A 24,201-nucleotide genomic window follows, 5' to 3' on the forward strand; every position below is an offset into this window, starting at 1 on the left:
AATAAATAAATGAAAAAATGGGTTAATGAAAAAGCTAAATTATTTATTTAACAAATTAAGCTTACCAGTGAGGTCAGACCCTTCTCACGGAAAAATGCAGAATTTACTGCGCGTTATCTTAAGAGCTTCTGCTCAAACAAGACCAAAGCAGCTGTTCCTCTACCGGGAACGCTCGTTTTTCTTATGAGAGCGCACCGGGTGGGTGGAGCATTGACGGTAAAGCCCAGCCTCTTGCTGGTCCTCTGCTGGTCCATTTTAAAATGAGTATGTTTACATTTTGAGCAAATTTATTTTTAGCTGTAACGTTTTTATTTTCTTATTCTTCATCAGACTGTACCTCTTTCCCTTTAAGTGTGTCATGGACTGCAACAACCAATTCACATGAAATGGCAAAGCATTCTAAATTATTTGATAACTATTATAAGTTAAAGTAAAGCATTGAAATCGAGCTCATGTTTTAGTTTTAAAGACGGTACTTCTAAAGTTCTTCAGGTTTTGTTTTTGAATGGAAAACTTTTCTATCTTTTTAAAAACCTTTCTTGAGTTGGCAAAACACAAGAATTTCAATGGGCTTTTATTGCTTATCTTTGCAAATGGCAAATAATTCTATTCTCTCCATCAGTTTTAATAAAATCTTCTTCAATCACTTGTATCAAGAGGCAGAAATATTGTGACATATATGACTGACTGTACTTTTTTAAAATTTATTTATTTAGCTCTGGTATTTTTTGTAATTAATGTAGTTATTTATATATTTTATAAGGACAAAAGTTGCATTTCAAAGCAGCATGTCTGAAAAAAGATCATTTATTTTCCTCTTCAGAATAAAAGTGTAAATTACTGCTGATCTGCATCCTGATTGGTAGCGTATAAGCTGGCTGCAAAACATTTAAATGTATTATGTCGCATTGTTTTTTATTTGAACACTTTCTATGTTGTTTAGACATTTTTAGTCAAAATTAAGGAGTTTTCTTCAATGTATAGTTTTACATAGTAATCACAATACTGAAGTTTAAGTTGAAAAGAGAAACTATTGCTATTTTAGGTGTTCAAAAGTTAGTTTCTGTTCTTTTGTTCAGACTCTATAATCTGACAAAAACTTGAGTCAAGCTTTTGTGTGAATCACTACACAAAATGTTTATTGCTTAACCACTGTTTCTGAGAAGTTTTTATATGTGTTGCAACTTGCAACCAAATACCAGCCTAGAGTGATTGGAATATATTTAAGTGATTCTTGAGAATAGGGACAAAACAGGTCCTATGGATAAAGCACAAAATTTGAATAAAATGTACACAAAATATAATTTTTTCAAATATCTGACTAAACTAACCTGGGTCATGTGAGCACAACAATGTATATTTTCCAGGTATTTGCTGAATATTTTTTTATTTTAAATTGTAGTCGGTGGATGATGCCTGTAAAAGCCTTTGTTCAGGAGCAGAACTCAATACATTATAATAGTTTAAAACAATTAAAGAAATACAAAAATTATATATTATGACAATTTAGTATAAGTAGTCATAGAAATAATTATAAAGGTATCAATAAATTGAATTAAAAATAATTTTCATATATTTTCCAACTCCATTGAAATTTGTCCCTAGTTTTTCAGAAATGAAAAGAATGTAAAACAAATCAGGCATTATTGGGGGGCACCAGAACTTCTGAGGACCCCATGACCTCTTCCTTTCTCTTCCTTTGCTAGGAGGGCTAGTTAGCTCCGGTTAGCTTATGTTATTCTTTAGTTTCTTCTTCTTCCAAAGTTTTTTGTCACAACCATGATGTGTCAATACCATAACTGACAATTTACAAAATTTTTATGAAATTTTGTGAAATAAAAGCTTAATTTTGGTAAAATGTAAAGATTTCATGGACCTGATGAACTAGAACATGGCCTCCTTCAGAATTGCATCATATAAATTGAGATAGTTTTGCTTTTTGTCAACTCTGTCAGATCTCAACTCCATCAGAGTTTTTGACTCTTTCAGTGAAATTGTTGTCAAATCTCACTTAAATGTGCAATTAATTCATTYTAATGTAATTTACATAAATTGCATTACTTCACATGTATGAAGTTTTTAATTTTACTCACTAGTTTGTCACCACCTTCAGTTCTGTGTCAACTCCGTCATGCAGTGTCAACTCTGTCAGATGGACTTTTTGTAGTTTTTTTTGTTTTAAATAATATTTATTTTGTTTTTTTGAGAAGCATTTGTCTGTAAAATGAGTAAAAACATCACTAATAGGGGTCATTAAAAATTATTTTTTATTTATTTTTGTCAGATGGTGATGACAGCGTTCTAGGTCAGGTCGATTAAAAATGTAATTTAAAAAAAAAAATGTTGCAACTGGGAGCCTGTACCTTAGCATCTTTACATTTCCAAAACATTATTGGTCATATTTGTATACATCAAGTTGAGAAATAACAAAAAAAAATATTGGAAAATTAAAACCCATTTTGTCYCTATTCTCAAGAATCACTGATTTAATAGTTTCTCTACACTTTTTGCATGTGTTTGGGAGGGTGAGTGGGGGGCACGTTTCTCCTCGATTGATTTTTACCCAGAAAACACATGGGCAAAAACCGTTAGTGAAACGGTCACTGGGAGACTAGTATATATTCCATTGAGGGGGAAAAAAAAAAATCACTTTTATCATATGTTAACATAAAGGCTCGTTTTGAAGTATAAGCTGCTACTTACAGGCATTGCTTCGAAGAATGCGGCGTTCATAACAAACACGTGTGGCCATCTGCTCTACCGCTATAACATAAAGGTCAAGCAGTTCCCTAAAAGTCCAACAGATGGCAGCAATGCGCCATGTAAAACAAAACACCCACAGTTTACAGGACACACTTCCTGCTAAAGAGCCACCTGGTTTAGAACACCTACATCAAATGATAATTTAAAAATTTAGATATATTAGAATAGTTTCATGTTAATACATTCATGTAAAAGTCGAGTTTATTGGTAAAAATGAGAAATAACCAATTTAATGTGAAACTGAACCGGGGAAATCTCCTTCTCCAATTCCATGTATTAAAACGAGCGCTCCCAAGAGGAGGGACTGTGACGCTGAGCGAGACTTGAGTAAATAGACTGAAAACTTGAAGGATTGACAAGAAAAGTTTCTACAGAAGAACTGACTGGTCCTGTCTCCTGAATACAGGTACGTTGTTGTAAAGGTATGTGTGTTTTGGATTAACTATAGCAGCCCAGGGTGTGTAGCGTTATCTTTTAAAATGTAGTAAACAAGACAGATTTTCAGCGTCCAAACCCGACCACTATGAGCCCTTCTGATTTAAAGGTTTAAAAGATTCATATTTGTAACACTGTAAACCTTCAGTTATGTTAGCCTATCAATCAGTTACATTGTTTAAATCTCAAATTTTGTTTGTGTTTATTTTAACTTTTCCAATAAATTGTTTCCGTTTCACAAACTCAGTTCAGGAAAGATGTCCAACCTATTTTGTCTGCTGACCCTTGAAAAAGATTCAGGTAATGTGCAAAAGCTTTATATTTATAGTTTTTATTATTATTATTATTATTATTATTATTATTATTATTATTATTATTATTATTATTATTATTATTTTTATTTTCTTTTTTTTTTAGACCTTTTTCTGTTTAGGTACAACTAAATGGCTGTAGTATTAGAAACTAAATTTAGAAGCAACACAATTCTTATCTCATTATACCATGATGCAAATCATAATATTAAGCCTGACTTCAAAGATGGTTTGAAATAATGTTTCAGTTTGTTTTGTCATTTGACATCCAAAAGACCTTTATTGCAACAATCAGATCTTTCTTTCTCAGTTCCTCTGAAGAGCATTGATGCTCAGCTGGAGGTGAAGGATCATGTGGCTACAGTGGTCTCCACTCTGAACTTCGAGAATAAGGAGGACAAACCTGTGGAGACCGTTTTTGTCTTCCCTCTGCCTGGAGATGCTGCTGTGTGTCATTTCAGTGCTCAGATTGGAGAAACACACATTGTAGCTGAGGTGATGGACAGACGGCAGGTGAGCTGGACTCGAATGTCCTCTCTGTAAAGGAGCTAAATCGCAGTGAAGTGGACATTGCCGACATGTTTCTTGTGGACTCCAGGCTCAGCAGGTGTACGATGACGCTGTGAGCTCCGGTCAGAAGGTATTCGAATTGGAGGAGAGTGAGCAGAGTCCAGATATCTTCTCTCTGACCGTGGGCAATCTGCCTCCAGGAGAGAGCGCCTCCATCAGGCTGGAGTACGTCACTGAGCTGGCTGTGCAGGCTGATGATGGGCTGAGGTTTTGTCTGCCTGTTGTTCTCAACCCTCGATACCAACCACAGGGTAGGAAAACGGTCATAAACCAGCTTGATAATATTTAGCAAAATACCTAAAAATGCCAAACTTCACACAGTTGCTGCTGTCATCCACTGTGGAAGAAAATGTTGGATAATGAGGTCACATTTGAGCTTTATTTTAGGAATAAATGGCTTTTTTCATCATGTTGTAAATTCTAACGCATTACTGGAGTGCCAAATGAGCAAACACAGAAAATCCTGAAGTGTTTCTGGGAATTTCTACCTTTAGCTAAGTTTGGGGCCATATAGTGGTTGAAGTTTCCACGGTGTGTAATGTTCAGCTTTATTACACAACACAAGGTAGTCATTTCCTGTTATTGCAGAATAGCTCCAAGCAAATGTCGCAAGTATGAAATATTTGCAGAATCCAGTGTCAACAAACTGAGCCAAGTTGCTTACAGGGATTCTTTCTTCTGTACAAGAAAGACAAACGGTTGAAAGCAAAAGTTTACATATACTGAAGAAAAAGTCACATGCAACTTTTTTCACTTCCTGAAGTTACATCCAAGTACTTCTCTTGCTTTAGGTTAGCTAGAATTACCTAAATTATTTCTATTTGCCAAATGCCACAATGAGATGAAGGATATGTAGGTGATTTAAAAAAAATGTGTTTTATTAATGACTTCAGAATCAGAAGTTAATATACAGAATGACTGCTATGTCTTTAAACAGTCAGAAGAAGCCCAAGTGACAAAGTCATTGCTTTGGAAACCCTGGGTTAATTGGAGGTACACCCGTGGCTGCATTTTTATCAGTGTCTGTGAATTTCTGGTTTCAGCAGTACAGTATTTGAAGGATAGTGCTGGTTTAGGTTGTAGAAGCCATAAGGTTTTCTGTAATGTAGCATGCAATGTATGCTAACTCTCTCATTGAAACTTTTATCTTGTTTAATTTGACAAGCTGCAACGACCTGGTGGTAAAAGTGTACATTTCTTCAAACTATTTTTTTTAAACCTTCAAAGATTAAAATGTTTTGCAGGTGAATTGTACAAGTGGATAAAGTTAATAACAAATGACAATTCAAAATTGACAGGGGGTGCTAACGCTATTAAAACACACTGTCTGTCTGTTCTGTCTTGTGTTTCCAGGTAGTGAAGGTCCCAGTGTCCAGGTGACCTCAGTTCCAGCCTCTCTGGTGCCCTATAGTCTGTCATTTTCAGCCAGAATCTCCTCTCCCCGTCCAATCTCTAAAATAGAGTCTAGTTGTTCTCTGGAGCCTCTTCAGTACCTCAACGCTGATCAAACTCAGGCCACGGTGAAGTTGGCTACAGGACACAAGATTGACAGAGACGTTGAGCTACTCATTTATTACAAAGACGCCCACCAGCCCTGTGCTGTCGTTGAGGCAGGACAGGCCTCTGCCAAACCTGGTGGGTAGAGATGGTTTATGATTTGTTTGTACGTTTTTACAAAATTAGGAGATATTTCATCTCTTTTAAACCAGTTTAGAAGTATTGTAAAATGTTTTCAGCTGCCTGTGTTTGTAATTATCGCACTGAAGAAGAAAGAAGTATGAGGAACACTTTTTATGCAGTATGTATTAGAGAGAATTTTCAGGGTTGGCATTACTGTTTGAAGGTCCACTACGATGTCCATTATCTGTCTCTCCTGGTCAAGTGAAAGAGCAAGCATGAACAATGCCACTACATGTGGCATGTCTCTAGCTAATGGTTTTATGTTACAGTTTGTCAGATTAAAAAAAATCTTAATATGAAGCCGTCATTCTGGAATCTTAAATTGAGTTTTAATTTGAGATTCCAAATGTGTTAGCATGGATAAGAATTCCTAAAAAAAAGGATTTTATACAGATCATGGATAAATGTCACAATATGATGTGCTGTACCAGGTTTTAGTGATAAGCTAATTCACATCTGCAGACTCTACCAAAAAATTGGTTTAAGAAAACAAATTGAGAGTCAAAAAGTAGCAAGGTTCCCACTTCTAGTTTTAGTGATTACGCAGATTTATTAAAATCAAACATTACAAAAACAAATGAAGAATAATAAAATATAATAAAAGAAGAACTTAAGCTTCACCTATCTTTCAATTGTGAACTTGCATGTTAGAGTGGGAAAACAATCCAAGCTAGAGGCTTAACAATTAGCCACAAAGTCATCCATTATTGATATTGTGACTGTGAAAACTAAATATGATGGTGTTTTTCAAACTAAATGCTTACTTTGTCCATATTATTGACCACCTCTATAAAATCACAGGGAGTGTTGGAATGAATATCAAAGTCGTGATGGTACCTGGCCTTCACATTTTTTTCAGGCACTCTGATGGGTGATCCAGCGGTAATGGTGAGCTTGTATCCTGAATTTCCTGAATCTGTGATGTCTAATTTCACCTCCTGTGGAGAGTTTGTGTTCTTACTGGACCGATCAGGGAGCATGGATTTCCCGACATATTGTGGAAGTCGCCAGAGTCGCATAGCCAGTGCCAAGGTCATCTTTTAGAGGAAACATTTTATGATTTATGGCCCTCCAGTCACATTGTGGTATTTACGTTCTTTTCTTTTTCCTTAAAGGATACTCTGATGCTCCTGTTGAAGAGTTTACCCATGGGCTGCTATTTTAATATTTACGGTTTTGGAGATGATTACGAAGAAGTCTTCCCGTAAGTTTGGACAGTGCATACAGCACTACTGCTATTGATTCCCCTGCTAAACATTCGCCAAAAGCCTTAAAATTAAGAAAAAAAATAAATAAAGGTGTATATGGTGGAAAAATCTCCACTTTAATTTAACTAAATGTGTTTAGTTAGGAGAAACTCTTATTTTAATTAACAGTTGACACATTTATTGACATTTCTGCAATTAATACTTTTCACAACCTGAATTTACTGTACCAGTAGGACTTTGTATTCTTTGAATATATATGTTTAATTTTCATTTTTAAGTGTGTGAGATATTGCACACATACTGGATCTGCAGTTAGATTATTTTATTTTAATGCTTTGTTTTTACACCTCTTTACCAGGACCAGTATATGCAGAAACAGTTTAATATGGACATTTGTAGATTTTCTGATTGAACATATCTACAGACTTGCAGTAAGTGTGCACTGTTTCTCCAACAGTAAAAGCGCAAAGTATAATCAGAAGAACCTTAAACGGGCTGTGAAAAAAGTTGAGGAGATGGGCGCAGATCTGGGAGGATCGGAGATCCTGGAGCCTCTGCGACACATTTACAGACAGCCCTGCATTCCTAAACATCCCAGACAAGTAATGCACAAACACACATGGCAGCAAGCTGACGCTAGCAGGAAAATTTAACCTTAGCACAGTTCTCACTTACTGCAGGGGTTAAGGGGTTTTAGATGTCAACTCTTTAAAGTATTAAAGTAATGTCTGAATGAACTGCAGACATGTTGTAGAAAATTCTGTTGTCTTTTAAAGTATTGTCTTTGCTTCCTCTCTCTTCTTATTAAATCGCCTCTCTGATGCTAAAGCGGATCACTTTAAATCAGTAAAAACGGCAGTGTTGTCATCAGCTGATCAAGCTGAAAATTTGCCAGTTCCAATATTCCTGTGTCATGTCTAAAGTTTTTCATCTGAAAACATTTTTTCTCTCTCTCTCTCTTCAGGTTATAATTTTAAATCGTTTCTTCTTATTTTTAGCTCTTCGTCTTTACTGATGGTGAGGTGAATTACACAAAAGTTGTTCTGGATGAGGTGAAGGAATACTCTGGATTTCACAGGTAAACACCACTGCAGTACAATATTGCAATACCAGTCAAATGTTTCTGTATTGTAAAATGTGGCAAATTTTTACAAATGTGTAGAAAGCATATGCTTATTTACTCTAGGTGTTTCTCTTTTGGGATTGGAGAAGGTGCCAGTTCTGAACTCATCAATGGGATGGCCAGAGAGGGAGGCGGACACGCTCAGTTCATCGTAGGGAAAGAAAGGATGCAACCAAAAGTGAGGCATAACTTGAAAAGATTCTCGTGTTTTATTATTTGCATTAAGAATCATTTAATTTAGTTAGTTGTGTGTTTTTCTTTATTTAAGCAACTTCAGTGCATTAACAAATACACAACACTAAAAATGCAAAATGGAAGATAGAATAAGAAAAGAACAAACTTTGACAAACTCCGAACAATACAGAGCAAATTACTGGCATCTGCTCAAGTAATAAATTGGAGGCAATCATTAATGATTACATTACTGATTATTTTTTGGAAACAACTTCAGTTTTAGTCTGAAAGTTTGCGTTTAGTTCCACAAGTCAGGAGATTCACATGGTGATTCTGCACACAAATTTGTTTTTCCAGAAAAGTCACACAGTTCAACCCAGATATTTACACACACTGCAAAAAAGACAAACGATATTCAAAAAATAAACTTAAGGTCTGAAAATTGAAAAGTTTAAAGTCTGTTATTTTGTTTCACAAAAAACTAAAAGTGACACCATAAGAGCCTTTCTGGTAACCTGAATTTATTGTTCAAAATGATAATCTCTCACCATTCATGTTCACAGTTTAGTTATTGAGGCAAATGTTAAACTTGTCCTCAGGTGATGCAGTCCCTGAGATTCGCCTTGCAGCCGCTCGTCACCGACATTTCATTGTCGTGGGATTTACCCGAGGGCGTGTCCGCCACCACTCTGTCTCTACCACTTACAGCACTTTTCCAGGGTCAGAGGTCACTGATCTTTGCTCAACTCACCGGAGAGGCAAGGAGCAACACAGTTCTGGGATTGACTATAAATGTGCTTTTTCTTTTCTAGTCAAAGTAACACATGGGTTTTCTGTTGTGCGTTCTCAGTGTTCTGAAGCAGCTGATGGGTGTTTGACAGTGAGGTTTACCACAGCGGGTCATCCATGTCAGAGCCAGCTGCACTTCTCTCTACAGCCTGCATGTGATCTAGATTTTGACCAGAAAGAAGATATGCCATTCACTCGGTAGTGTATTAACAACTCTAGTGATACAATGTTGTGTTTAACAAATAATGGTTGCTTTTAAATTTAAATTTAGACAGGAAAATACACATTTATTCCCTGTCTATGGGGAAATATTTTATTTATTATATTTACTTTCGTTTTCCTGCAGCTCATCAATCCACAGGCTGGCTGCTCGTACTCTCATCCGCTCCGTGGAGCAGGAGCAGAGGGAGCACGAGAAGCCGGAAGAAATAGAGAAGGTGGTGGACCTCAGTGTCCAGTCTGGAGTCAGCAGCATCTTCACCGCCTTCATTGCCGTCAACAAAAGCAATGGGGAACCTGTTCAAGGTCCGCTGATCTACAGGGAGAATCCTACATACAGTGAGTGGCTACATGGGGCTCAATCTGAAATGAGACTTTTTTTTAATTATTACACGTGTGTTGAGCACATAATTGTGGTCAGAGATCCTTTTGCTGGTACTTCCTGTTTCATGGCTGGAATGTAATGATTTTTTTTTTTTTATCTAATGATGTGTAACTCTTTACTGTTTTCTGGTACAGTGCCAATGCTTCGTGGCGGTTTGATTGGTCTGATGTTTGATAATTCATGGGGTGAAAAAAACAGTAAGTTTGAACCTTTTTTGACATTTTAACCTTTTTTAAAAGGGATCAAACCAAATATTGTGTCTGATAGTCTGGGAATGTTAAAGAAATGTTTGTTTTTTTAAATTGATTAAACACGATGACTTTGAAATAATTTCTTCTTTCTTTAGTTTTCAGACGCATTTGCTCGTCTATCAGAAAAAGAACATCAGCTAATAAGTTTGGTAAGCAACAAGCCCTGACATTTCTTCCTGTATGTATTGTCACATTTTGACCTGCAGAGGGCACTGTTGGATAAGTATCTGGCCTGTTGGACATTGGCTGTATTAGTTGTTGTATAGTTTCACCTTGCTAATTTAATCCCCTTATTCAGTTTGCATGTTACAGTAGATTGTTTCACCAAATGTGTCATTATCTTTATATACATATTTTTTTTTATTTACAAATTCTGATCAAAGTAATTTTTTATCCATTTCTTATCTTCAGGAAAAGCTTGGAAAAACAATCTATTTTCAGGTAAGCAACATATTTTTGACTCAAGAAACATACATATATCAGATGTTTATTTAACATAGTAGCCAGTACTGAGAAGGTTTCTTAAACAGAAAATAAAAGTTTGATCAGAACCGGTCTTTCTAAAGCCAAACGTTTAGATGTTCCTAAATGCTTTGGTGTTTTTTTTGTTTGTTTTTTTACAGTTTTCTTCTGTGCGGTGAATAAATTGTTGAACTCCTTTTTTGGAATAATGCTCAAACTCTTTTTAATAGCCAAAATTTGGTTCAAAAATAATATATATTCACATGTGGATTTATTTGTTAGTTTGTGCTTGCTAGTATTTATCTCACTAAATGCATGAAGTAATCACCTGAAAGGTTTGTATAAATGTTCAAAGACATTCCCCTTATTTGGTGCACGTTTTGTTTTAGCATATATATATATATATATATATATATATATATATATAAAAAGAGACGCAGTGATTTCATATGAAATGAAATCACTGTCTCTTTTTCTGCATAAGCTCAAACTGAAAAAACCTAGAAAAATCAACCCCTTAATTTAGGCAACTATCTATTGAGAGCGGAGGTAAAAAGTCCCACAATAACAAGTAATTGTGTTTTGACAATGAAAACAAAGATGGACATGGGCTCAGTATGTTTTTCAACCATGCATTGTAAGCATGCATGTGTTGTAAAAATGATCTCATATTTGTTTTAAGTTTAAATTTAGTAAAACAGATTAAAAATTAACAAAGCTATTATACAGTATATATATATATATATATATTTTTTTTTTCTTCTTTTTACTAAAAGCTTCCAGCTTCAGCAAGAACCGAAGTGAATCTATTGAAAATGGAGGTAAGAAAACAAGATTTTTATTATTATTTTTTGCTTGTTTGATGTTATAAATGCAATTTGCAATTACAATTTTAATTCTATACCAGCAAGCAGCAGGATGGATGTGTCTTTTTAACAGCAGTCTCTATAATTGCATTTTTATATTTATGCAGACATGTTTAAGGTGCTGTATGTTTGATTTCAACTTTTGATATTCTCTTTTAAAATGTCTTTTTGTGATAAAGGAGACTGTGAGCCCACAGAGCCAGCCAGAGATCCTCTGCTGGAGCTCGTTTCGCTGCAGGATGCCGCTGGCTGCTGGCTGCTTGATCCATGTTTGGCTGCTGCTCTTGGAAAAAGCATAGAGGAGTTGGTAAAAACAAGGCCTTCATCGGTGGGTTGGCGTCACGTAAAAGACGAGCTGTGTTTGAGCAGCAAAATGAAGCATGAAATTTTACAGCAAAAACATGAGGAAAGGAACATAAAATGAACTTAAAATCACAGAGAAAACAGATTATGCATTAGGTTTTCTTTTATTTTAACTAGGCCAAAAAGAAAGTGTGGGGCACCATTTTGGCTCTAATTTGGCTTCATGGACATCAAAAAGATGTGAAGGTTGAATGGGAACTTCTTGCTATGAAGGCTGCATCGTGGCTCAGAGCTGAGAAAGGTAATTGCTGTCCCTAAACATAAACACCAGATTTAATTTCTTTCTTGGCACACCTGCACTGATGTTTGACCTTATTGAAACGCTAACTTATGTTTTCTTTCCTCAGCTGTTTGTGTGACGGTGTGTGTGGAAGCTGGGAATGTCCTGTTGGGTTGTAATGTGACGACTGATGCTCTGGGACTCTGAGGTTGCTGTAATATTTGTTCCAATGAAGGGAACACCTGTGATTCTGTTACAGAAACAAACTCGCTCCATCACCAAATACCTGAATACCTCCACACTTCTATTCAACTGAGAGTTGTGTAATCCCTTAAAGTTGCTTATGTTAAATGACGATTCAAAAACTCCACCAGTAACTAAGCTCAAGTTCTTTGCTTTCCTTCCCCTCTCAACTTTTCCTGCACAGTCGGCTGAATTTCGCGTCATATTTCTGAGGTCACAGTTAGTCATCCAACTCCAGTCGTTCAGATCTCAACTTTCCTGTGTGGTCTCTTGGCCTCTCCTCTTCATCACTTGCATCCTCCCCTCTGACAATAGTTAACAAATTTAACACCTGTTTTCATGATTTTGCATCAAGTTCTACCTCTAGTAAATCTAACTCCATTCTTCCAGCATCATTTTCTATCCAAACCAAGTAAAATCTTGGTTCACTTAAAACTTAAATTCTCCTTGATCGTACGAAATCTACAGGATCAAAAGCTAACAAAATCTCTCTCATCATTAACAACTCCTACATGTTCCTCTCCCCTCAGGTTAAGAGTCTGGTTGCCATCCTTGACAGCACATTATCTTTCCAATCTCATGTTAATAATCTTGCATTTTTCCATCTCTGTAACATAAATTGCCTGCGAACTTCCCTTTCCCGTGATACTGCGTCTGTATCAGATGCAAAGAACAAAACACCTGCTATAGTCAATTCAATAGCAACTATTATCAAAAGGTTGTCTAATAGTTTGCAGCTCTAGATCAACTATGTCCATTTTTATGTGTTTGCTGTATTGGTTTACTTATATGTGCGCCTTTAATTATTCTGCGGCTGCACTGACTGATTACATTGGTCTGTATTTTCAATGTAGTTGGAACAAAAAATAAAGAGAACCTACTCTTCTTGAAAAAAAAGCATAACTTATTAGCAATGAGAAATTCTGTCTCTAAACATTTTTCTTCAAAGCAGGTCGGTCTGCCCGTCACGTAGTTTTATTTCTAAAGTGTGCAGCGACTCCTAAAATCAGAAGCAACATGTCGCAGCATCTGAGATTGCCTTCTTTGTACTTTCTCTCAGATTTCTTTTCTTTGAAACGTCGACTTTGAACTATATTTGCATACAATGGAAACATCTGAAACATGTTTTACTGACATAAACCAGAGTCCAACCTCCTCTCTGTTTGGGGTTTCAGACGACACAAGCTGATACTGAAGAGTAATGAAGCTTTGGCTGCAGCACACACAACACCTGATGTCAAAGCGAGAGAAATTATTTTTTATTATTAGTTTTGCACCTTCTTTCTTTAACTTGGCCAAGATCAATAATCAATTATAAATTTAAATCAAGATGATGAATGATTAAGACAAAGAGATGGACACAACCAAATGATGATTATATATTTATCTTGAATACACAGATATCATTATTATAATTATTAATACTAATAAATAAACCTTGCAACTGAGCAATAGTTAGACTCTGTAGAGAAAAGAAGACAACGGAGCCTGCTGGAGCGTACTTCCTCCTACACAAGGTCATTGCTGCAGAATCTGGAGCAGTAAAGCTGCAGCTCTGAAAAACACATTTCTTAAAGAACATAAAAAACAAGAAAGCTTTATATTCCACAAGTTGAAATACAGCACACTTAAATTATGTAAATTTGGTGTCAAGCTGCTTTGGCAGAGGAGTGGTATTAGGAAGGCAAAATTTGCTATTGGGAAGTACGTTTAGTGTCACTATTTTATCTTTAGTTATCTTTGCAGCAGTCCACCGTTTTAATAAATTGTATCAAAGAAGGTCCAGATTGTAAAATGTAAAGGATGGAAGAGGATAAAGCAGAGGAAAAGTGCATACCAATACAAAGCTTTAATACAAAATGTTAACGTGCATCAGCCGTTACTACATTTTATTCTGTATCAGAATCGAAGATAATTTCCTGCATTTTAAATGGTTATTTACAGAAGTATGGGCTCGCCCAGGGTGCCATTAATTCAAGAAACTGCAGTTTTATATGCTTTTTTATCCCATCTCAGGTTTACACTGAATGGTCTGAAAAATGAAAACATCCAGTAAGCAGCAGTTGTGTGATTGAAAATGTCGTATTGATGTTGGAAAAGAATGTGAAGACTAGTTCAAGATGCTAGAAAGGCAACAGAAACTAAAATGACAAATGTTGCTTCCTTCCCCTAATGCGCATTGATCCCAGTATTTCAAATTCAACTAGTAAGGTGAGAAATGGGTAGTGCTGATGTAATGGTGTGGGGGATGTGTTTTCAGACACTTTTGGAGACCTTAGTATCAACCGATGTTTTAAATTCTTCAGACTACCTCTGTGTGTTTTTTTTTTTGCTCATCCCTTTATGAACACAGTGACCATCTTCTGATGACTACTTCTAGCATCATGTCAGAAAGCTCAAAACATCTCAAACTGGTTCCACAAGCAGAATAGTTCACTTCATTCCAATAACTTCCACAGTAACCACATCTCAATCCAACAGGGAATTTCTGGGACATTTTGCAACTGGAGATTCATATCACGGAAGAGAAATTAACTGGTAAATGTGAAGTAACTGACACCCTGCTGAAGCTATGCAAAGCAATAAAGATTCAGGAAGTTGTGAAGGCAAAAGGAAATCAAAGACGGCGCTTGCAGGGTTTGATGTTTTGATTATGTCAAGAAAAACTATCTGCATGAAAGAAGGGCCTATAAATAATTGGGCATATAGGCTATGGCAGGTGCCATCAGCTTGCCCTGACTAAGCTTCTGACACATCACTTGTTCGTAAGACAGATTTGGGCCTATGGGGGAGACTTGTTACTATGGCAGACACCATGCAGCAGTGATAACAGCTGTCACAATCCAACACCTGCCAACACTCCTGTGGTTTGGATCATAAAAATAGTCCTTCAATCTGTACAAGTAATGTATGGTTTGGGTATTCTCCTTTCTTTCACGTATAAGTCCTTTTTTTAATCTCTATTCAGAGAAGTTTGAGTTCATGTCCTCTGCAAACGTTGGATCTGGAACATTATTGACTGAAAACAAAACATGATTTCACTGTTCAGCAGCATGGTGTTCTGTGCGTTAACTGCTCTCTGCCTGCATAAATGGTACCATACTGGCTCCAAATGGTCACTGCAGCTAATTTTATCTGAACCTTTGGCAGAACTCAAGCCAGCACTTTTTAAACTGGTTTCCAAGACAACGCCAACCAGTTGGACCAATTAGAACAAAGGAGACCTAAGAATTGAGCCGTGTGGAAATCAGGGAGGGGGGAAAGCATTCTCAAAATTAATTCAACAAATAAAAAAAGGTGTGCTTTGGACAAAGAATAACACCATGTGAGTATTCACCTGGTCTGCTTTTCTCTATTAATTAAGCAACAAAGATTTCATTAAACCCGCTATCCACTCTTGCTTTTTCTCTGTCAGATTTCTCTGTCCATGCGTGTTGCTAGAGCTGCAGGCAAAAAAAACTGAATCGATAAGAAACAGTTTAAAGGGGCTGATGTTTTTTCTGTGTAGAACCATTAATGGAAAGCTGTAGCCTCTGAGCTGCACATTAGCCACATGCTAACCACATGCATGTGTATGTGCAGCTGAATTGATAGCTTTTGTATTGCAAAAGGGAATCCACTGTATTGAATAAAACACAACCATTATCCCATGGTGTTAGCTGCTTGAGAGTGTGTGCCACTGACCCTGTGTGTTAGATATCAGTCACTGACCTTTAGAGTTTAACCCTTTCAGCACAATCTTCTGAGGTAAAAGCAGTGAATTCACCAATCCTGAAGAAAGTCTCATCATGTTCGTGTATAGTTTTAGTATTTTTGGAATATTTGATGTTTATTTACCATTAAAACATGCTAAGCACATAAAAAAAAACCTTTGTAACTCCCATTGCATAAAATACATGATATAAAATACTTACCATGCCTTAAAACGTATCTATACTCCTCCAACATCTCTAAGTGTATCTAAATGTATGTTGCATCGCACTGGTTGGTATCTGGTGTTACGGACAATCACACACAGTAGTGCAGATTTATGAAAAATAGAAAACCACATGGTTTTAAGCTTTTTTTTTCTTCACAATTATGAATCTGAGAAATGTGGAACAGGTTGAGAGAGTGGTGTAGTGGTGAGATATTTTTTCGTGCAACCAGCCACCTGCAGCACTTGGCATCAAACAAGACCCAGAAAATAAAAATAAAGCAAATGTACAAAAGAGAATTCAACTTTGAAGCATTGGTAGGCCAACAACAGGAGGTTAGTATCTCACACTTTGAACACAGTCACAAACCTACCAAAACAATAGAACATCATGCTGTGACAGTTGTCATTCAGTTCAATACTGGATGACAGCCAGCTAAAGGCTGGGACCAAAAAACTTGAAAACGGGGCAACGGATTACTGCCCATTAGGGCAATAATTGAAAACTTTGAGCCAGAGTACAATGACATGTTTCATATCAAAGCGTACTGATGTGCTAGAATGCCAGTCAAAGTCCGGATTTAAATGCAGTGATAAAACTTGACAGTCACAGACACCCCCCATACACTCAGACTCAGTTTGAGCTGTTTTGCAAAGAAAAAAATGACTAAAACCTCTGTCTTTAGATGTGAAGAGCTCAGAGGAACATACTCTGAAAGACTAGCAAGGGAAATCATAGTAGAAGGATGTTTTACAAAGTACAAAGTATTTAAAAACAACATTTTTTTTAGTGTTTTCCATCCACTCGTCTGTCTGTACGTATAAGAGCAAAGAGAAAGCGGGGATATGTTATTAGATTTGATCTTTTTTTAAGTTTCACACCAACAGTCTGAAAACTAAGAGCATTAAAGTGTAATAGCTTTGTGGAAATTAATGTTTTAAGCTCAATTTTTTTCTTAGGGCTGAAGGTGAACCTACCACTAAACTTTAGCTTAGACTCGTGTAATAAATAATGACACCAGTTGAATCTGTTTCGTGTTTTGATAGATTAACATTAAATCTAAGAGCCTGATTAAGACCACAATAACACATCGAAACCCTGGAATTGATGGATCCTGTGCTTTGTTTTTGCCATGTCTGCACATGTACATATAAACAGGCTAATTTGATGTTTTTGTCTGTCAGATAATGATTTATCGTGTATAAACTTTTCAGTGCCCTTATCTCTTCCTTCCTTGTCCTTATTTATTTCCTTGTCCACCAACTCTGTTTTGCTCATTTAGTTTGTCCTTTACTGCCTTTGCCTAAAAACATAACCTGCCCTTTTCTTTTCTCCCGACCTCAGTTTTTTTCCCCCTGTTTTTTATCATTTGGCCTTAAAAGGCTTTAAAGGAGTTAGGCGTAGCCCTCTCCATGGTAACACTGTCTCCAATTCTTTCACACACGCACACACACACACATTTTCTCACTGTCTCTCATCTCATGATGCTGCCCTACCCTGGGCTTCATTGCTGTACCCACCCCCTATATGTGCTCCGTTTCCCCTCACTCTCTCTCTTCTTGTTTCCCACAGATATACACACTCACCATCTCTTTCTCCTTTTTTCTGCTCTTCTGCTGATGCTGCAGCATCCACTGACTGCGAGATGTTCAGTCCAGCTTCTAAAGGATCCGCAGGGGACTCAAGGTAAAGCTTTCACACTTGTTTCCTTTGGAATAGAAACGCAGCAAAGATGTTAATGTTGATTTTTTTTTTTGTTTTTGGGTGCTGTTGTTGGCTGGTGACCACAGCTCAGAGGAAGCCAAGTGACTGATTGAAAGTGTGCGTGTGTGTCTGTGCTGACTAGAGTGAGAACTCTCCAGCTGGAGAGGTAGGCTTTTGTTGAAGTAGTTGCAGGTTTTCTCTCCCACGTGTGCTCTGAATCTTTGCACGGTCAAGATTGAATGAAAAATGAACTTAATTTCATCTTAATTTAAGTGGAAAAAAAAAATCCTCCAAAACATCTACCTGTGGATTATCGGTGTGTGCTTTGTGTGTGTGTGTGTGTGCGTGGACATGTGTATGCATGTGTGTGCAAATGGTTAGAAGTAAAAGCCACCGGAGTGCAAATTATCCTGCCCGTTGTGCTGCAACAGTGCTGCAATGTCTTATTACAATGCTCTGGTGGTTTATGACATGGTGTGGAGATGGTGAGGTGGGGGCATGTAGTTATGGCTTTTTGCTCATGTGTGTATGAGCGTGTGTGCGTGTGTGTGTGAGTGGGGGTGGGTGGGCGTTTGAGATCCGTGATTCTTAATATTTTAACAAATCAACCCCAAAACATAGCGTCAATGTTTTGACAAAATCACATTCAAACACAAGAGAAAAACGTGACATGTTTGCATGCTGGTGTGTTTTTACAGGAGCATGAATTTTCCAGTTGGGCTGCCTCTTTCATGTTAATTTGCACATACAGCACACTGCGGATGTGCACAAATGTGTGAGTTTCCCCCCTAAGGAAATGCAATCTTCACTGGATACTGTGCCTTGGGACAGACACTGAAAGATACTGCTGGTAGTATTCCATTGATGCAATGTGAGGCTCATAACAGCAGACATTAAACATCCTTCAAGACATCTGGTGTGAGCTGAAGTCCTGGGAGTTAATTGTTTTCATTAGAGCTGACGGTTTTGTTTTACGTCCTCTAATCTCTCCAGTAGAGAGTTTTTAACAACACTGTAATTGTCTTCGCTTCATTTAGCGTTGTCCACTCACACAGAAGCACCTTAAAGGAAAATGAAATGACAGAAGTCGGAACCGACTGGTTGTTTGTCTTAATGAACACTCAAAGTCTAAAGATCAAGTGGAACAAAAATAGCAAATAAATTACACACTGGAAATGAAAACTGACTGGAGAAGCAAAAAAATGTAAGGAAAAAGCATAGTTCAATACATATTCATATAAATAAAATGTAGAATGAAGTGCAATTTTTCAAAGGGTGGAAAATAGGACACTACAAATTTCTTTGCAACCCCCAGTAAAAATGTGAAAAACTTGAACGTGCTGTTTCCTGAGGGAAGAAATATTATGTAACACAGAGGAACGCTTCAAGATAGAAAAGGCAACATGGCCTTTTGGTAAAACAGCCAAAACCAGATTATTAAATTTTTTTTTTTTAGATTAAAAAATGACTTTAACTATCTGACACTAAAACGACTGGAATGTTTTCTTTTCCACATCAGGAAGGATTACCAATGTTATTTCTGTCATAAACACCAGAGGATTGAAAGAGATTATGTTTTACGTTTTTCTTTCCTTTAAATACACAAGTTTGTAAGCTCATTAGAAATGTACATTGCAATTAGGTCATTTATTTAAGAATATATTTTACAACTTTACTTCAAACTGTGTTGTTGTATTATGTCATGTAAATCGAATATTAGTTCAAATAGTTGTACACAGAGATGCTACTGAAAAGATAAATGAAACACAGAAAAAACATACAGTTTTAGGTCACACCTGCATCTCCTTCCTCATCTTTTTGCTTATATTTCTTCCTCTGTGGATTTTTGCATTGTCAGCAAACTGGTTTGAAATATTTGTAAGCAGTAGCAGACTGGGAACATATATTAATTACCATTTTCTTTAATTACCATTTAACCTAAAGTCAGCTCAGACTGCCTAACAATGCATTTTTCTCTCCTCCTCAAACACAAAAGAAGAAAATCTTTTATATTTTGATATAAAAGATTTATATTTACATTTTAACCCCTTATTCAGTGCAGTCAGGAGAGTATAAAACTTCAATATGAAGGTCTCCTGGTTTAGTTTTTGCTAATCTTTTACAAGACAAATGATAAAGAAGAATCGTTTGTTCTTGTCATCAGATCTAAACCCAAGCAGAACTCCTGATTTCAGACGAGGACTGGTTTGACACTTAAATGCACAACCTAAAACGTCTTTAATGAGCTTTTTTTTTTACCTTATCTAAATGCATATTTGGTAAAAATAATAAAGATGTTTTTTAAAAACTGCACATAATTTTAAAAAGAGTTAAGATTGTTTTTGTCATACTGTCAAATAATGATTACCTCATAATGAGGTTCAAAAGGAAAGGCAACTCGGTTTTATTCAGAGGAAGAGATAGTGCTCTGTGTGAAGAAAGGATGAATTTTTCATTCCGATTTCCCTAATCTCAACAAGAACCAGATGAGGACAGATTTGTGTGCAGCCATGGCAAAGAAATAGAAAAGAAAATGAAACTGAACTCACTTATATACTTCCCTAAAGTAATAAAATAAAATCAATATTTTAATTTGAATTTTTTTTTTTGTTTTCTTCAGGATATAACTTCCTTTAAATCACCGGTGGTTTTGTTAATCCTTCCTTTGCCACAAAGAGTTTTCTTTCCTAGTACTCCTCCTCAGCTAACCTGAGAGGTTTTCTACTGCAGGAATGAAATGATTACTAAAGATTGTTGTTGATCCAGTGATGACCCATTTTCAGTGTGCAGTATGGACCTTTTAAACCTGTTCATCTTTATTTTAAATGCCAAAAGTTTTTTTTATTATTATTTTTGTTCATAAGCTCATCTGAACAAATCAATCATTCCTAGTTAAAGTCCCAGTAAAGTTGAACAAAATGCACATCTTTATAGGCTGTTGTAGTACCACACAAATTGCTTTATTCTGGCATCCCTCCCAAAAAACCAGTTGAAATAGTAACGGTTGCTATGGAGATTTGGTGACACCCCCCAAGATGTCTATTTTTTTTTGCTGCTAGAACTTGTCTAACAAGAAGCTTTGGAGATCTTTTTATTTTCTCCCTTCTCGTCCTGCTCAACCCTGGAGGCCAGTGACTAAAAGAAACGGGTCTCTGTCACATCACTCCAGGGAAATGGAAAACCATGGATTAATAATTTCATAATTTCTCCCCTGTCTGTATTACAAATTCTTCTTGTTTTTAAAAGACGCTAAATGTGTTCCTGATAAGATTTTCTGATTATATGAGGCAGAAATGTTATTAGAAATCCAACCACCTGTTTCAGTTTAGTTCTCTGGAAATGTAATTTAGGGAAGGCAGGATGCACTAGAAATTATACAATCTGTCACCGTTTTGCTTCAGCACAAAGACAGCTTGTCAATACGCTTATACTGCTGTTATAAAAAATGTCCTGAGCTCAGACCAGCAGCCTTGAAGTGCAGCCTGAGACTGCTGACTTTGGAGTTTTAATTTAGACATCAAAGCACCTTAATCATCACATCAACCAAAAGAGGCAAAAAAAAAAAAAAAAAGAGACACTTGACACAGCAGGCCCAGACTAAGGGGCTTGACAAATTATCGTTCTGCAGAGCCAAGTGGATGACTAGTTCTGTCAGCATCAAGGTGTCCTTTTTGCTGTTCATTCCTGCGTGGACAGATAGTGGCTAATCTGCAGCGTTCAGGCTGAATGAAGTCAGGGTTTGTCACATTGACTTAATTGCCTGTTCACAGATGTTGGAATTCAACTAATGTCAAGATATGTTCCTCATTTCCCCTTCTCTGCTTGCCATTATTATTCTCGTTCATAATCTCACCTTCATTTTTTTTGCTCCAACTCTGTTTCATTTGTCTACCTGCCCTGCAAAGAATTGCCTTCTGCACCAAACGGCGATCCTCCTTCCCTTACTTATTGTGATTTACCCGCATCCTTTGACTCTAATTTAGAATCTAATAAGCTCAATTCCTATTCCTGCACCAACTTCTGTAAGGAAATCAATGCAAACTCTGATACAGTGACAAATGAGTCCCTCGCTGCAGAGGGGCATTCGCTTGAAACCACCGCAGCGTGTGTTTGGATTTGTGTGTTTTCCATTAAGTGGAAAATGAAATGCTGGGGAGGAAATTGCCCTGTTCTCAGGGTGAACCTGATTAAACAATTTTTCTCTGGACTGAATGCTTGCATGTCCCCGACAGTTGATGTTTCTCATCCAGCGTTTGTGCCACAGCGTTTTTGTGTGTTGGTCTTCAAAGCAAGTGTGTAAATTAACTGGATGTTTGACTCTGATCAATGTAGCCTGGAAGAGTGCAAACTGGTGCATAGGGGGGATGAAGGCAGCTGTGGAAGCCGTGGGTGGAGCAGGGTGTGTGTGTGTGTGTGTGTGTGTGTGGGTGTGTGTGTGTGTGTGTGTGTGTGTGTGTGTGTGTGTGTGTGTAGTTGTGTGTGTGTGTGTGTGTGTGTGTGTGTGTGCGTGTGTGTGTGTGTGTGTGTGCGTGTGTGTGCGTGTGTGTGTGCGTGTGTGCGCGCGTGTGTGTGTGTGTGTGTGTGCGTGTGTGCGCGCGTGTGTGCGTGCGCGTGTGTGTGTGTGTGCGCGCGAGAGAGAGAGAGAGAGATCTAGAAGAGTGGGCGTTGGGTGGGCTCACTGTCACTTCCATTAAAATCCACCAACAGAGAGAATAACTGTAGGGGCAGATGTAGGGAAATAAAAATAGATTGGGAGGTTTAGACAACACTGGGAACAAGATGACAGAAGGAAATATAAGGTACCAAGAAGGGAGGAAAGGTCAGTTCTGAAACGTTCTCCCTGATGATTGAGAGATGAGCTCCATGCCTCACATCTGCACTAGGTCATACAGATTATTATTTTTAAAGGAAAATGTTATAATCTCGTTTCTCTTCTACCTTACAACTGTGCATTGACTAACACATTGAATTTTGACATTGCATCATGACCAAATGTAGAAAAGTTAAAGTAGTTGGACATTTTTGCATGGCTCTGTCTATGGTAAGAATGATTTGTGATGGTATTTGCACAATTTCAAATAAAATATCTTTGTTTAGTTTATTTATTTGCTTTTATGTAATATCCTATTGTTTTTGCCCCCCATTCTGAATTGTGGGTCCATCCTGTTGACTATTTTAGTCCTTAAGAACTTGGGAAACTGATTATTACAGGCTATGCCTCATAGGTAAAAAAGAGAGAATAAAGTTCATATTGCAGGCTAGCATAAGGCTGGAAATAGCTATAGCAAAAACATTTCAGCACAAAAAATTAGAACAAGGGAATGTTATTTTATAAGGACAACAGTTCAGCAGCTGAGGGAAAAGAGGCCGTTTAAGGGTCTGGCTGTTTTGGCACCAAGATGATTTCTTATGAACGCATAAGAGATTGAATCAATAGTTTTTCTGTTCTTGTGTGCTGGATCTTTATGCCACTGACAGAGATTGGTGGATTACATGATAAGAAACGCCAGGACACTTCTGGGTAAAATATGTGGTATTCGTTCAGCTGTCAGGTTTGCTCCCTCTGTGCTGCTTATCTGTGTGCGTCCCCCGTTGGTGTCGTGATCGATGGTGATGGATGTTGATGAGACAGGAGCCATTAAGGCAGAGCATGAGCTCCGTCTTTATTTCAGCGGCCCTCCTGGAAAACATCATATAGCCGAGTAACGCATTAGAAACACAGAAGGGAGAGGCAGAGGGAGGCAAAGGAGCGATAAATGAAGGCAGAACAAAACACTCTCTCTCTCATCTTTGGAAGTTTATGTCACCCTGCGGGACTCAGTCTAATGGTTAAATGCATTACAACGTGGTGAGAGGAGAAAGGGAATACTTGGGGAGACATTGAGAAAGGGGCGGGTGGAGAAGTAATAAAGATTTCAACATCACGTCTAGGATGGAGTCTCATGGCCACTGGTGACAGAAAGTTATTAAGGAAGTGGGAGAGGAATAAAAGCAAAATAAGACAAACGGGAGAAAGAGGAAGCTGAGACGGCGCATGAATTTATGAAGACAAAATGTATTAGATTACTGAGCCTGTGGTGGATTTACTTTACATACATAATACACCCAGGCAGACTTAGTAAAGGTCATGAGCTGTTTGCTCGTTACATAAATATCCTCCTAAAAAGTCTTTCCGTTCATTATATATGTACTTGTGTCCCGATAATGATCGGTGGGTTCCCACTCCTCTGTTTTGCAGTGTAACAACTGTAAGAAAAATATTGATGCCGTAAGTGTGGTTAATGGTGCAGCAGCTCCAATCTAGTTCACAGCTTCCCATTCTGTGTTAAAGTCATTATTTTTTTTAAGGAGTAAAAAAACTGAACTGGGTCATTCTACACTAAACAGAAATTCTTTAAAACACCGACTGAGGATCATGAAACCTTTATCCAACTTCAAATATAATGTAAAAAGAAGAGGCTCTTCTGGCCTCTGGACTAATCATTGGTCACAGATTCTAAAAACACACATATTTACAA

The 24,201-nt window shown here is 37.2% G+C and overlaps 1 protein-coding gene across 2 annotated transcripts in view; it reads left to right on the plus strand.

The window, feature by feature from the left end:
• The window catches only part of LOC103474795 (von Willebrand factor A domain-containing protein 5A-like), an 80,438-nt gene extending 61,843 nt beyond the window's left edge, over positions 1-18,595 (plus strand). Inside the window, exons 1-23 of one of the 2 annotated variants that reach the window (XM_008426023.2) lie at positions 3,064-3,169; positions 3,446-3,498; positions 3,820-4,022; positions 4,108-4,330; positions 5,433-5,714; positions 6,619-6,791; positions 6,875-6,963; positions 7,425-7,569; positions 7,966-8,045; positions 8,154-8,268; positions 8,864-9,022; positions 9,115-9,251; positions 9,400-9,611; positions 9,792-9,854; positions 10,004-10,057; positions 10,320-10,349; positions 11,147-11,191; positions 11,416-11,564; positions 11,717-11,840; positions 11,947-15,387; positions 17,608-17,665; positions 17,770-17,849; positions 18,382-18,595. In XM_008426023.2, coding sequence (XP_008424245.1) covers positions 3,456-3,498; positions 3,820-4,022; positions 4,108-4,330; positions 5,433-5,714; positions 6,619-6,791; positions 6,875-6,963; positions 7,425-7,569; positions 7,966-8,045; positions 8,154-8,268; positions 8,864-9,022; positions 9,115-9,251; positions 9,400-9,611; positions 9,792-9,854; positions 10,004-10,057; positions 10,320-10,349; positions 11,147-11,191; positions 11,416-11,564; positions 11,717-11,840; positions 11,947-12,026 — 2,406 coding nt within the window. In that variant the 5' untranslated portion in view covers positions 3,064-3,169; positions 3,446-3,455 and the 3' untranslated portion in view covers positions 12,027-15,387; positions 17,608-17,665; positions 17,770-17,849; positions 18,382-18,595. Of the gene's footprint in view, positions 1-3,063; positions 3,170-3,445; positions 3,499-3,819; positions 4,023-4,107; positions 4,331-5,432; positions 5,715-6,618; positions 6,792-6,874; positions 6,964-7,424; positions 7,570-7,965; positions 8,046-8,153; positions 8,269-8,863; positions 9,023-9,114; positions 9,252-9,399; positions 9,612-9,791; positions 9,855-10,003; positions 10,058-10,319; positions 10,350-11,146; positions 11,192-11,415; positions 11,565-11,716; positions 11,841-11,946; positions 15,388-17,607; positions 17,666-17,769; positions 17,850-18,381 lie in introns of those variants that run through there. The other variant, XM_008426022.2, reaches the window with a different exon arrangement.
• The last annotated feature ends 5,606 nt before the right edge of the window (positions 18,596-24,201 follow it).

Source organism: Poecilia reticulata, linkage group LG13 (assembly GCF_000633615.1).
Source record: "Poecilia reticulata strain Guanapo linkage group LG13, Guppy_female_1.0+MT, whole genome shotgun sequence".
Classification (NCBI taxonomy): domain Eukaryota; kingdom Metazoa; phylum Chordata; class Actinopteri; order Cyprinodontiformes; family Poeciliidae; genus Poecilia; species Poecilia reticulata.